General features: G+C 44.1%; 2 protein-coding genes across 2 annotated transcripts in view; both read left to right on the top strand.

The window, feature by feature from the left end:
- Positions 1 to 510: 510 nt before the first annotated feature.
- Positions 511 to 1,886, top strand: GPR61 (G protein-coupled receptor 61). Its single transcript, XM_045895377.2, has one exon. The coding sequence runs from the start codon at positions 531 to 533 to the stop codon at positions 1,884 to 1,886; it is 1,356 nt and encodes a 451-aa protein (XP_045751333.1). The 5' UTR covers positions 511 to 530.
- Positions 1,887 to 6,025: 4,139 nt separating this feature from the next.
- The window catches only part of GNAI3 (G protein subunit alpha i3), a 53,392-nt gene continuing 44,707 nt past the window's right edge, over positions 6,026 to 14,710 (top strand). Inside the window, exon 1 of the mRNA XM_045897027.3 lies at positions 6,026 to 6,280. Coding sequence (XP_045752983.1) covers positions 6,163 to 6,280 — 118 coding nt within the window. The 5' untranslated portion in view covers positions 6,026 to 6,162. The remainder of the gene's footprint in view (positions 6,281 to 14,710) is intronic.

Genomic DNA, 14,710 nt, shown 5'->3' with positions numbered 1-14,710 from the left:
TCCCCAACAGCTCCTGCCATTCTGAGAGACAAGAAATCAGGAAATTGACATAAGCAACTTGAAAACTGGGGCACTATCCTGGAGCTCAGTGGGACCCTGGGAGAGGGAGAGAGAGGATTTAGAATCTCTGGATAGCAGTCCCTGAGAGAGGAGAAGGGTATGGAGAACAGAGGCAAGGAAAAGAAAAAGGAGTGAGAGACCACTCAGAAGGTGGAGTGTTGAGTGAGTGAGGCTCCGGCATCTCTCACGTCTCCTGCTTCTCCGAGGTCACCAAGGCAGACCAGAGCCACCTCTTGCCAGAGAGGAGAGATGAGCTTCTGAGCGCTCAGTTCGGTGGTATGCACAGCCCAGCCTGGAAGGCCGGCGATTAGAGCCCATCCGGGAGGCTCCAGCAGGAGGCGCCCTCTCCCCTCGTTCCCCCCACACAAAATTGGCAAGCCTGGGCCTGGGCTGGCCATCCCAGGGTCACTGGACTAGGATGGGGGATGGGCCTGTGACAGGAGGTGCCCTGGGTGTCCTCTTTCGGCCCCATGGAGTCCTCTCCCATCCCCCAGTCATCAGGGAACTCTTCCATTCTGGGGAGGGTCCCTCAAACCCCAGGTCCCTCTACGGCCAGTGGGGTCCCAGAGGTGGGGCTGAGGGACGTGGCCTCGGAATCTGTGGCCCTCTTCTTCATGCTCCTGCTGGACTTGATCGCTGTGGCTGGCAATGCTGCTGTGATGGCTGTTATCGCCAAGACCCCCGCCCTCCGAAAATTTGTCTTTGTCTTCCACCTCTGCCTGGTGGACCTGCTGGCCGCCCTGACCCTCATGCCCCTGGCCATGCTCTCCAGCTCTGCCCTCTTTGACCATGACCTCTTCGGGGAGGTCGCCTGCCGCCTCTACTTGTTCCTGAGCATATGCTTTGTTAGCCTGGCCATTCTCTCAGTGTCGGCCATCAATGTGGAGCGCTACTATTACGTTGTCCACCCCATGCGCTATGAGGTGCGCATGACGCTGGGGCTGGTGGCCTCTGTGCTGGTGGGCGTGTGGGTGAAAGCCTTGGCCATGGCTTCTGTGCCGGTGTTGGGAAGGGTCTCCCGGGAGGAGGGAGCTCCCAGCATCCCCCCAGGCTGCTCACTCCAATGGAGCCGCAGTGCCTACTGTCAGCTTTTTGTGGTGGTCTTTGCTGTCCTTTACTTCTTGTTGCCTCTGCTCCTCATCCTTGTGGTCTACTGCAGCATGTTCCGAGTAGCCCGAGTGGCTGCCATGCAGCACGGACCGCTGCCCACATGGATGGAGACACCCCGGCAACGCTCTGAGTCTCTCAGCAGCCGCTCCACTATGGTCACCAGCTCGGGGGCCCCCCAGACCACCCCGCACCGGACGTTCGGGGGAGGGAAGGCTGCAGTGGTCCTCCTGGCCGTGGGGGGACAGTTCCTGCTCTGTTGGTTGCCCTACTTTTCTTTCCACCTCTACGTTGCCCTGAGTGCTCAGCCCATTTCGACTGGGCAGGTGGAGAACGTGGTGACCTGGATCGGCTACTTCTGCTTCACTTCCAACCCGTTCTTTTATGGATGTCTCAACCGGCAGATCCGGGGGGAGCTCAGCAAGCAGTTTGTCTGCTTCTTCAAGCCGGCTCCAGAGGAGGAGCTGAGGCTACCTAGCCGGGAGGGCTCCATTGAGGAGAACTTTCTGCAGTTCCTTCAGGGTACAGGCTGTCCCACGGAGTCCTGGGTTTCCAGACCCCTCCCCAGCCCCAAGCAAGAGACACCTGCTGTGGACTTTCGAATTCCAGGCCAGATAGCTGAAGAGACCTCTGAGTTCCTGGAGCAACAACTCACCAGCGACATCATCATGTCGGACAGCTACCTCCGTCCCGCCCCTTCACCTCGACTAGAATCATGACGGGCTTCTGGCCACTTGGAGGGAGATGGGGCTGGGGCCACTTATGACTGAAGGAACACCTTGTGGGATCACCTGTTCCCGGCTAGCAGGGGCTGGGGCTGGGGTCTCTGCACACAGCTTTTGCTTAGTGTTTTCTGGGTCAGGAACAATGCCAACAGGATGAACGTGTGGCAAAAGCCTTGGACATGGCTATGATCCTTGACTACTGGGGGAGGGAACCTGGTGAGATGGTAATGAGAATAAAGGGTCACGAAGGTGAGATGATTCCTTTCAACCAGCGAACTTTCCATGCCTCAGGAAGCAGAGAGACTCCCTAAGGGTAGGAGTTGGAGGATATAGAGCGGCAGGCCAGGTTTGGAGTTATCCTGGGGATTCTTTAGGATATTTCATTTTTCAGTGTAATTGTCCAGGGCAGTAACTGTACCCAAGCAAGGTAAGAAAATGACCTGTGTCTTCTCCTTTCCTTGTTAGGTTTAAAAAAAACCTAGATAAAGTACAGCTTTATTTGAGTTAATGGATCATTTTCTAGTTTTAGACCTGAGGTTTCCTTAAACTGAGAGGGCCAGCTGGGTATATTCCTCTCCCAAGTTTGGCCAGAAGCAAGGGGAAAAGCAGGGTACAAAGAGGAGAAGGCAGGAGAGCTGACTGCAGCTCTCTCCCACCCTCTGGGAACAGCCCTTCTGTTCTATTTTGCTGTCTTTCTCCTGCACATGGGAGATCTCAGCAAAGGCAAGGATACAACAGGATGGCTCTTTCTCATTTTTTAGAATGAAGGAGTGGAAAGATTGGGGGTTGGGTGGCTGAAGGTGGGGGTTAGCATTTGAATTGCTAAGGTGGGTGGATACAGAGAGGCCAAATAATCACCTTGACCAATAATACTGTAAATCTTTTTTTTTCTTCCTAGGAGTGGCCTCCCTGATCTCTCTCCTCATGGCAGTGACCCACCTCCAGCCCCCTGGACAATCGGGTACAAGAGACTAAGGTTGGGAATGGGAAGGGTGGGGTTTCTATGGTCCATTAAATGCCTCCCTACTCCCATTCATCGCTCTCAAAATTAGCTTCAGTGACAAAGACTTAAATCTCTCTCCTATCTGCAGCCCTGGGCTGGAGAGAGGGCACGGGAGTTGGGTTCAGCTGTTCACTGATTGAGACTGTAGGAACTTGTTGGCTGGTATTGGTGGTGGTATTTGCAAGGGAGGGGAAATAGTTGCAAACTGGACAGGACGCCCATCTGGGATTACCTGTCCATCCACTTCCCTCAGTTGAATCAAGTAACATTCAAGGGTTCAGGCAGGAACAGAGGGCGCTTTGATCTGTATTTGGACAAATTCCTGCCTCATTGAACATTAAAGGGTAAGATGGGCTGGTGGGAGTGGGATAGTTTCCCCTTTGAATGGCCAATAAATACTTATTATAAAAAGTTATACTGATATCAACATTTACTATTTCAGTTCAATTCAGTGCATAATAGTTGAATACCTAGTATTCTATGGGCCCACAGAGTCACTGCCTTTGAGGAGTTCATAGTCTAATTTTATCAGGTACCTTGTATTTTTACAGAGCATTTATATCTGGTAAAGCACTAAAGAATGTTTGAGAAATATATTGGAGCTCAGTCCACTGCAGTAAAGATACCTACATGGAAGCTTCCTGCGGATTGTGGAAAGTGTGAGGGTTGTAAATGAAATTCTAGTTGAGGAAAAGAATTTATTAACTGAAACTGGGCAAACAGCTTTCCCCTTTAGATGTAGGAAAATTTACAGGTTTGTCTTCCTACCACCAGACTTACTTTAGTCTAGAACCTATTACACTGAGGAAATCCCCTAGATAGGAGAATCTTTCATGATTGAAAAACATGTAATTCTCGCTCTCCTCCCTTTTAAGATAAACTCATGAGGGAGGCATCTCATTCGTAGATAAGGGGAAAAAAACTCTTCTTCAAACATCACGGATCGGCTAGTAGGCCCTAAGTATTGCCAGCAGGTGGCAGTGTGAGTCCAGTGGAAACAGGAAAGGTGCATGCACGGGGGGGAGGTGGGGATGGGGAGAAGGAGTGAGGAGAGGGGAGGACAGGAAACATTGCCTGGCAGCCATTTTGTTAATTTATTTTGCCTTTTTCCTGTGACTTTGCCCTCCAACCCTTCCTTCACATACATCAAAAAAGAAAATTTTAAGTGCAAGGATATCTCGAATTCGGGCTGATATTTCCTGACACTGTGATCTCACTGGTGTTTATTACAGAATTTGACATAGGCTGGTTCATTTGCATTTATTTTTCCCTGTCTGAGTGGATCATGAAGGAAATAAAAATTTCTCTTCTATTATGCTGAGAATTCTCCCAACAGTTTCTGCCATGACCACCTTCCAGTTGTTTTCTAGTCACCAGGATTGCTTGCTAAAGTTTGCTATCTTGGCTATGAAGGCTGTTCCTGGACAAAATTTGACCTCTCTAGTGGGCTCAAGAATCAACAGGCTGAGACAACCGACCCGTCAGTTACTTTTCCTGCACCTGGGTGGTGTTGGGGTAACTCTCAAGCCTAGATGAAAACTTTCTGTTGTCAGGTCTCCCCACGTAACATCTTATAGTGGCAGGGTAGAAAAGGGGTGAGTTTGGAGGCAGACATCTACTTACTCACTGTGTGAACTTGGGAAAGATGCTTAATTTCTCTGAGCCTATTTCTTCATCTGTAAGAATGGGGGTAACATTACCTACCTCACAGGGTTGTTGTGAGGATTAAAAGAGATGACCATATGGAAGAACCTAGCCATACCTGGCGAATAGGTATTCAGTAAATATTGGTTTTTCTTCCCTTTCCTCTTGCCCTATCCCCCCATAAGTATTGATTATGGGAAAGCCATCCTTTTTATTCTAACAGTCATTTGAGAATGAGTAGGAGGCTTTTCAAACTTTGAAGAACTGGCATTACTAAGTTATAGTGGATGAAGTTGTTTAAGGTGGTTCTCAAGAAATCCCTCTAATCAATGAAACATCATCATATAGACCTTTCTGTTGGGACCTTATATGCTAAGGTTTAAATTCTATTAGGGAAATAATTTTTAATCCCAGGGAACGGTTGGGGGGACCACAAGAGTTCTCCTCTCTAGAATATATGGTGAGAGTATTTGTGCAGCTATTTGGCAGTAAAGGTAATTCAGGGCCACTTTCACGGGTAGTACCCAGGATTATGAATGAAAAGGCTAGGAGTCTGAGGCTTTCATGGAGGTTTATTTTCAGGTGATGCTAGAGCTGAGAGACAAATCTACTAGAACTTCCCTTTTTGGGTGGTACTACAACAGGAAATTTCAGTAGGGAGATTCACAGGATGCACTGGTTTGTTTTGGGGTGTGGGCCTGAGGTTAACTGATCTTGGTAGGAGTCTGAAGCCCCTAAAGCAGGATCATTTATCCGCGCTAAAACTGGCTTATACTGGAGAAAGGTAGCACGGAAATCTTGTGGAGAACTACACTCTACCTTTCAGGAAATAGAATATTGGGCGATTTCAGGTGGCCTTTTGTCAACATAGTCGCTGGGCAACTCGTAGGTAACGGCACAAGGACCGGGATACATCCTGAGAGCAGGAAGCGGTGGGACAGAGGGGAGGGCAGAAGGGGATGCTAAGGTCCCAGGCGTGGTCGGCCTTACAGATCTCAAGATGTGAAGCGTGGCCGGCCCCAGGCTCTGCTGTTTGTTCCCATCCCGTAGATCGGGCTGAGACAACCCCGGCAGTGTCGTACACTTGCGAAGGGGCTTCGGGTCTCCACAGCCGGAGATCAAAGGGGCTTTCTAACCAGTGAGAAATTCCCAGCAGAAATTCCTGTGCGGGCTGGGGACTCTTATTTGGGAACCCCCAGCCCCCATCCAAAGCCGGCTTGACCTCAGGAGGGCGCCACCAACTGGGGAAGCCAGTCCCTAGTTTTTCTACATTTATCCAAATAAGGCAGCCGAAAAGGAGAAGAGGCACTAAGGTCGAGCCGCGTACCAGGTGCCCGACAAGACATCGCTACTCCGGGAACCACCGCTCGGACTCACAGGTCCTCTCTCCGTACTTCCGCTTTCCATTGCTCCTCCTCTACCCCAGCTGGAGAGTTTTGAGCAGTAACCGCCGTGGGGCGTTGCCGGAAGTGTCGTAAACGCCGGATATCCGGTTTCTTCGGGCGCTCAAGGAGCTGACGGAGTGGGCCGCCGCCCAGCAGTAGACGCTGTCTCAGGCGCCCGAGTCGCAGTTTCCGCGGTGTGTGAGTGAGCCCGGGCTCGGTCCCCTCTCCCGCCGCCGCCATGGGCTGCACGTTGAGCGCCGAGGACAAGGCGGCGGTGGAGCGGAGCAAGATGATCGACCGCAACTTGCGGGAGGACGGAGAGAAAGCGGCCAAAGAAGTGAAGCTTCTGCTACTCGGTGAGGGGCTGGGGGCGGGGCTGGCGGGACTGGCGGGGTGAACGGGAGGGCCTGGGCACTTGGAGCCCTGGGGGGTGGGGGGGGATCTGGCCCGGCCGGCTGAAAGGACCCTGGAGGGATCTGGAGGGCGTGACGGGCGTGGGGCGGGGTGTTGGGTTGGTCGCTTAGGCCCCGGAGGGCGTGCTGAGGGGGTGGGGTTTGGGGTTGTAGGAATTGGTCTGGAGGGAGGGTGTGACTCCGTGCTGGAATTGGCGTTTAGTGAAGAGAGCTTGGGAGTGTGGGCAGGAGGACTTTGAGACTGTGTTAGGAATACGCGAAAAGCTCATAAAGGAAGAGCTGATATTAGGGAAGGTTTTACAAGGGGTTGGAGTATGTTGATAGCAAAGAGGACGGGATAGAGTGTGGGGGGCTTGTATAATGGCTTATGAGTTTGGAGCGTGGTGATACTTTAGGATGGAGTTGGGATGCTTGAATGATTAATATAAATAGAGGGGCTGGGACAGAGTGATCACATAAGGACCCTGTCATTTATTATGAAGTGGGCATTTTGAACTGTCGGTAAGGTGGAGGAACCCTGGATTACTCAGGAACGTGAAGGTGTGTGGTTGAGATAATTGACAACAGTTCTCGGATACAAAGGAAAAGAGCTTGGGTGCAGAGGCTGTCTATATTTCCACCTCCTTCTATCATTTTTACTCTCTTAAGGCTTTATAATTCCTTCCCTTGTTTTTGTAAAAGGGAAGGTGGTGTGAGCTGAGGAAATTTAAGGACTGGCTGGTTTGAGGTTTGTGGCAAAAGATGTAGTGGACAATAGATTACATATTGGGAGTTGCTGAATAGTTGCTAGGGATGATGTGCAGTGGGAATGGAGTTACCTTAGGATAAATTATAAGATTGGATACGCTATAAAAGCTGTGACAGACTTCTGGTGAGCTATCTCTCCAAACTAAAAACATTGACTTCAGAAAGTTAGAGTTTATTTTACCCAACACTCGTTTTGAGCAGCTTTTTTTTTAAGATTTTATTTATTTATTTGACGGAGAGAGACACAGCGAGAGAGGGAACACAAGCAGGGGGAGTGGGAGAGGGAGAAGCAGGGTTCCCGCAGAGTAGGGAGCCTGATGTGGGGCTCGATCCCAGGACCCTGGGATCATGACCTGAGCCGAAGGCAGACGCTTAACGGCTGAGCCACCCAGGCGCCCCTTGAGCAGCTTTTAGGTATGGGCAGATGCATTTTACTCAGCATGATTAGTTTAAAGATTTTTGAAACTTTTTTTTTTTAGATTTTATTTATTTGAGAGAGGGCAAGAGTGAGAGAGAGCATGAGCCGGGTGAAGGGCAGAGGGAGAAGCAGACTCCTCGCTGAGCAGGGAGCCAGATGGCGGGACGTCATCCCAGGTCTCCGTCCCAGGACTCCAGGATCATGACCTAAGCCGAAGGCAGACACTCAGCAGACTGAGCCACCCAGGCACCCCTAGACTGGTTTCTAGAGGCTCAGTAAATCATATAAAGTACCCTGGCATCAGCTTACCAATTAGTTAAGTCACAGTTTCTTTACTATTAGTATTTTCTACGGTTCTGTTAGAGAAGAAAAAGTAGGAGTAATGGTTTCTGTAAGTAACAGAACCTTTTTTTTGCAGTAGAACTTTTTATTTTTTTTAAAGATTTTATTTATTTTTCAACACAGAGAGAGGGAACACAAGCAGAGGGAGTGGGGGAGGGAGAACCAGCTTCCCGCGGAGCAGGGAGCCCGATGTGGGGACTCGATCTCAAGACCCTGGGATCATGACCTGAGCCGAAGGCAGATGCTAAACGACTGAGCCACCCAGGCGCCTTCAGTAGAACTTTTTAAAATAATTAATTTTTGAGAAAAAGAAGTTGCTTTAGGAGAAGTGCCAAGTTTTCATGGTGTAAAGCCCTGGAGGACAGAATGCACCACCATAACCCAAGGCTTACGTTGTACTCCAGGATGTGCTAGGTGCCCATGCTAGTCTCTTCATGTTAACATACTTAGTGGTTTGTAGATTGCAGAAGCCTAGGAACAGCTCTTTGGATATAGGGGGAAAGTTATGCATTGGAGCTTGAGCTTTTGGTTTGAATACCTGACCTTTCATGACACATGAATTCAGATTGTAATTCTAGACTGCCACTCTCTGTTTAACAGGTATGATTTGTGGGTGAGCATGGTCTGTGGCACATAGTAGATGCTTCTTAAATATTTACTAGCATGAACCACCTAATGTTGGACATTGCTCCTTGGGCTCTTTCAGATGTTTAACTTAAACCATAATACTCAAGGCATTAACATTTGTGTTGATTGATTGGTTATGAAATTAAAGGTATATTTTCATCTTCTGTAAATGTTTTGATTTACATTAGCCCATCAGAGATCCCCTCAGGACATTAGCCTATTATAATACAGTTGTAAACTGTGAGGCTTTCTTCCAAATGGCAGGATTTGGCAGGCAGAATTTAGGCAAGCAAATGTCTGGAAAAACCTTTATTCGGGACTTTATAAATAGTGCATTTAATTAAAAACAAAATTAAACTCATGATGACTTCGCGAACTTCAAAAGCAGTAAGTAAAAATCAAAGTACTAAAACATTTCCTTTTAATTTTTATCAATTTCATTGTTTTAAGTAAGATTTTTTAAATATTCTTGAGCAAGTTAAGTCAACAAATATAAATAGTTGCAGACACAGATGCTCTTGCTTGAACCATATCATAATGCACAGAAGTTGAAGTATTTTCTGTAAACAGAACGCACTCATCACAGTATATGGATAACTTTTTTTTTCCCTGTAGAATACCTCCTTTGATGCACATGCAAGTAATTTTTACTTCATCACTGTGAAACTGTCAAACTTAGTCTAAGTTGAGATATATTTGGTTACCTGTGTCTCTCCTGGCACATAATAGGTGTTTGTTAGATATTACTGTGTTTTCTTTTTTGGAGGGATGTAGTTTAGTATAATGAGTAACAACATGAGCTATGAAGTCATACTCTTTCAAATTCTAATTCCCATTTACCAGCTGTAACCTTGGGAAAGTTATTTACTCAATTTTGCTCTGCTCCGTTTCCTCATCTTTAAAATGGAGAAAATAGAGGCACTATACGAGTGCTGTGAGCATTAATGATAATAATGTAAAGTGGAATACAGCCTGGCGCATAGGATCAGCTCAGTGAATATTAACTATTATTGTTATTATTAAATCAAAAAGAATGTTACAGATTATAGGTACTATAGAAATTAAAATTAAGAAGCCAAGGTGGACAGGGGCACTGGGTGGCTCAGTCGTTAAACTCCTGCCTTCGGCTTGGGTCATGATCCCAGGGTCCTGGGATCAAGCCCCACACCAGGCTCCCTGCTCCGCGGGAACCCTGCTTCTCCCTCTCCCACTCCCTCTGCTTGTGTTCCCTCTCTTGCTGTGTCTCTCTCTGTCAAATAAATAAAAATCTTAAAAAAAAAAAAAGCAGCAGCAGCTAGGGTGGGCAGAATTAGTTAAGGAATACTTAAGTGTTAGAATTTTTTTATCACCTTTGATTTGAGTTTCCTTTAGGTGTGTTATTGGGAAGATCTTGATAATGTCAAATTAATATTTAATCACAATATTATGTAGAAAGACAAAATTATATTATGCAAAGCTTCCCAACCAGAGTGCAGTACATAGGATGGCATACAAGTTGCTGTTTGTAAATTTTTCTGTAGTTTTGAAATTTCATTTTTTTTAATTTTAATTTTTTTTAAAGATTTTTATTTATTTATTTGACAGAGAGTGCAAGAGAGCATGAGCAGGGGGAGCTGCAGAGGGAGAGGGAGAAGCAGGCTCCCTCCTGAGCAGGGAGCCCCTTTGGGGGCCTCAATCCCAGGATCCTGGGATCACGACCTGAGCTGAAGGCAGACACTTAACTTATTGAGGCACCCAGGCGCCCTTACAGTTTTAAAATTTTAAATCATTTTCATAACTTTTTGAAATTTTGCAATGGTTGAAATGATATTTGAACATTTTTAGTATGATTTCTTTAAACTTTGGGAACATGGCAATTGCAAATATTTTATTAGGAAGGTTTATGCCAATTCGTATTTAATATCATTTGTAATACTTTGTATTTTATTTTTCATGTCATAACTTTATGATATAAAGAAAATATACATTATTTTTACTTACTTTTATAAGCCTTACAAATACCATTTTCAGTGTGTGCCATTATGTGACAAAAGTTGGGAAGCACTGGTATAATGAATGGATAAGAGTACTGCTTTCAGGGCGCCTGGGTGGCTCAGTTGGTTAAGCGACTGCCTTCAGCTCAGGTCATGATCCCAGAGTCCTGGGATCGAGTCCCGCATCGGGCTCCCTGCTCTGTGGGGAGCCTGCTTCTCCCTCTCCCACTCCCCCTGCTTGTGTTCCCTCTTTCGCTGTGTCTCTCTCTGTCAAATAAATAAAATCTTTAAAAAAAAAAAAAAAAAAAAAAAAAAAAAAAAAAAGAGTACTGCTTTCAGAGTCACATAGAAATGAATTCGGTTCCCACCTTTATTTACTAGCTATGAGACCCAGAGCATATAACGTAGTCAGTGAATCTTATTTTTCACATATATATGACGGGGATGATGATGTCTATTTTATAATGTGCAATAAGATAATATATGTAAAATGCTTAGCAAACAAGTATTCAGTTTTGGTAGCTTACGTTATTATGATAATGTCTGTGAAAGCTTATCATTTTAGCTACTTTTTTCAAGGGTGTTTCAGACAAATTTGAAAAAATAATATATTCTTTTCAGAGGTCTTCAAGGAAGTAAATACCACTCTTGTGATACTTATTAAAAGGAATTAAATATTATAATTAGTTTTATAAGTTATTGAATGATTTACTCCTGTGCTGTTTTAGGTTTTTATTTCTTGATAATTCCCCTTAGCAGATCTTGAGAGAACATTATTATACAAAATGAGATTAATGCTTTGTTCTCTAGGATTTTTGTGGTGGTGCTATGGCAAAAATTAAGTTGCATGCAGAGAATTGGAATCCTCTAATTCACTTAAACCTTATACAATTTTACTCACATTTAAATATCTGTATTTACCAGCTAAATATGCTTATTATTGAAAGTTAGTATTTTTGATAGAGAGTTGTAATACTGAACTTTTCCTTTAATTTAGCCCACACTAGCTTCTTAATTTGAATTTTTATACTACCTATAATCTATAGCATTCATTTTGCTCTAATAATAACAGTACTACTGTTATTACTACTAACGTAGTACTAATGTAGTACTACTACATTTCTTTTGAGGATGTACCTTGTGTCTGGCAAAAAAAAAAAGAAACTGGCATAAAAAATAGAAATTTACATTTCAAAGATAGGTTTGTTTTTTATATGCACTTAACTGTTCTTTGTGTCTTTTATTTATTTATTTTTTTAAAGATTTTATTTATTTATTTGAAAGAGAGACACAGCCAGAGAGGGAACACAAGCAGGGGGAGAGGGAGAGGGAGAAGCAGGCTCCCCGCAGAGCAGGGAGCCCAATGCGGGGCTTGATCCCAGGACTTTGGGATCATGACCTGAGCTGAAGGCAGACGCTCAACAACTGAGCCACCCAGGTGCCCCTGTGTCTTTTATTTAAATGTATTTATCATCACTTGTTCAGTCTGGAAATATGGACCTTTTCAGGAATTACAATACTGTAATATTCTCTAAGTGTGCTAATTCTGAAGTAAGTACAGAGATGACCGTAGAATAGGATCTTAGTACTTAATAGATTTGACAAGGGGTGCCCCAGTGGTTCAGTCAGTTAAGCATCTGCCTTCAGCGCACATCATGATCCCACGGTCCTGGGATCAAGCCTTGTGTTAGGCTCCCCGCTCAACTGGCAGCCTGCTTCTCCCTCTCTCTCTGCTACTCCCCCTGCTTGAGCTCTCTTGTGCTCTCTCACTCTCTCAAATAAATAAATAAAATCTAAAAAAAAAAAATAGATTTGACAAGCATGTAACCTTTTAGTCATTCTTGCAACTGTCCATGCTTTGTCTTTCTATGTTTAGTTAGTTTAATTTAGTTTTATTGGGAATGGGGCTTGTCAGGGAAGGTGGGGAGGAAAAGATGCCTTAAGTACTCAGGAACTAGAATATTAGCAGTAAAGACCAAAAAATAAAAATATGGGTCTCATAAGAAGTGTTTAGAGCAGTGGATACTAAATTTGTTCAGGTAACTGAAGTTTGTTTTAAAATCTTGTTTTCTAGTGAAAAGAATATAGTAGACTAGCAGTAATAAAAGTTCTTTGAACTGGTAACTTAATTCCTAAATCCCATGTAGTGTAGGGTTAAAGAGCAAAGATACTGAAAATTGGGGGATTTATCCTAGTCTCTGAGCTTCATTTTCCTTTTTCTGTACAATGAGGTCTGATCTCAGGGGTCTCTTGTCTGTGATGTTAATATTATTAACCAGATTAAATATTTTAGCAGGGTTATAAAGAGGGCTGTTTTTGTGTTGTTATTTCTCTTATTCCTGAGTTTGACTGAAGTTAATGTAATAAAGCTGTTTAGGAGGATGGTTAAAAACCTGAAAGACATAAATTTATGAAGTGCCCATAAAGTAGATGTTTAAGAGAATTTAAAGAGAAGAAACTGTTGTAGTGTTAGATTTTCCCTCCAGTTTTAACTGTCTTGTTTTGGTAAAATTCTTTTTTGGTGTTTAGCAAGTTAGAGTTATCTTTAAGCCTTTCTCTCTCTAGGCTGTTACCTGCTTAGCAGTCATCTCTCATAGCTGTAATTGAAGCTGCTTGAGCTGAATAACATTGTCTTTGGAGCACTGTTTAATTGTCCCAGTTTTGATACAGTGCTCTCTATAAATGAAATAACTTATTTTTCATGTCTTGATATTAGTAAGTTGTAACAGAAATGAATATATCAGATACAAACCAAACAAAGAAGAACCAGAAAGACCAAATTTGTTTGACTTGTACCTGAATAATAGCCTGGTAATCTTAGAAACAAGTTTCAGGAAGGTATAGTCTTTAGTGGATTTCCTTTGATTTTCAAGTTAGACTTGGAAGATACTTTAAAGTTTAATAGATTTGTTAAGGGCTAGTGGAGACATTAGTGTGTTCATTGTTCCATTACTGTTTCGCTGTTACGGGCCTCTTTGTCACCAAGTCTAATTCACAAATGGGTAAATGTTTTTAATATTGATACAAAAAGACTGAATTTTTTGGCTGATTGTTAGTGTTTTATATCTTGAAAATTTTTTGTTGCTTAACTTTGAAATAGTATTCTAAATTTTTTTTAGTTGCTCTTGTAAATCTACAGCTGTATAGTTAGGGATGTCTCACCAGGATTAAAACGTACACTTATTTATTTATTTTTAAAGATTTTATTCATTTATTTGTGAGAGAGAGAACAAGCAGGGGGAGTGGCAGGCAGAGGGAAAAGCAGGCTCCCTCCTGAGCAAGGAGTCCGATGTGGGACTTCATCCCAGGACCCTGGGATCATGACCCGAGCCGAAGGCAGAAGCTTAACGACTGAGCCACCCAGGCCTTCCTACACTCTTGTATTTAAGTTGTGCTTGTATCTCCTGCTTTTTTAAAAGATTGTATTAATTTATTCATTTATTTGACAGAGAGCACACACAAGCAGGGGGAGGGGCAGAGGGAGAGGGAGAAACAGACTCCCCACTGAGCAGGGAGCCCAGAGGCTGGGCTCAATCCCAGGATCACGACCCCAGCCAAAGACAGCCACTTAACCAACTGAGCCACCCAGGCGCCCCTCTCCTGCTTTTATTTATGTGGCGTGCTGTTAATAGTTATTACTCTGGTGGTATGGGGACCATTTAAATCAGACTTCTTTAAAGTTAATTAGCAAGGTAGCTTGATTCTTGTCATCTTGTAATTTCCTGTAGTAGTTGGATTTTAAAATTAAAATAGTATTCATTGAACTCTAAGAGCTTATTATGGAAATGGTACAGTGTATTTGGATTTCTGTTTTAGTCATGTATTGATATCCCTGGTTTTTATACTTTTTTTTTTTTTTAAAGATTTTATTTATTTATTTGAGAGAGAGAGTGAGAGAAAGAGCACAAGAGGGGGGAGCGGGAGAGGGAGAAGCAGACTCCCTGCCGAGCAGGGAGCCCGATGCGGGACTCCATCCCGGGACTCCAGGATCATGACCTGAGCCAAAGGCAGTCGCTTAACCAACTGAGCCACCCAGGCGCCCCCTAGTTTTTATACTTTTTTATTAAATGGAGAATGTTGTATGGAAATTTTGCCCAGGACCTTGGAAATTATATTTTATAGATTACTGTAAATTAAAGGATTGTTTTAGAGTGATATACTTTTGATAGAACATTTTCCCCTCTGTTTCTTGAAGTTAGAACATCAGAATTGATAACTTCAAAACAGGGTTCCGTTTGATGTAATGATAAAATCACTACTATGATT

The sequence above is a fragment of the Mirounga angustirostris genome, unplaced genomic scaffold (genome assembly GCF_029215605.1).
Source record: "Mirounga angustirostris isolate CCGP_5_RB_7025 unplaced genomic scaffold, mMirAng1.0.hap1 SCAF_4, whole genome shotgun sequence".
NCBI lineage: Eukaryota > Metazoa > Chordata > Mammalia > Carnivora > Phocidae > Mirounga > Mirounga angustirostris.
Note: the sequence above shows the minus strand (reverse complement) of the source record. Positions and strands in the feature narration are given on the sequence as shown.

Coding starts and splice junctions, on each gene's coding strand:
- GPR61 (XM_045895377.2), top strand. CDS start 531: ATGGAGTCCTCTCCCATCCCCCAGTCATCAGGGAACTCTTCCATTCTG.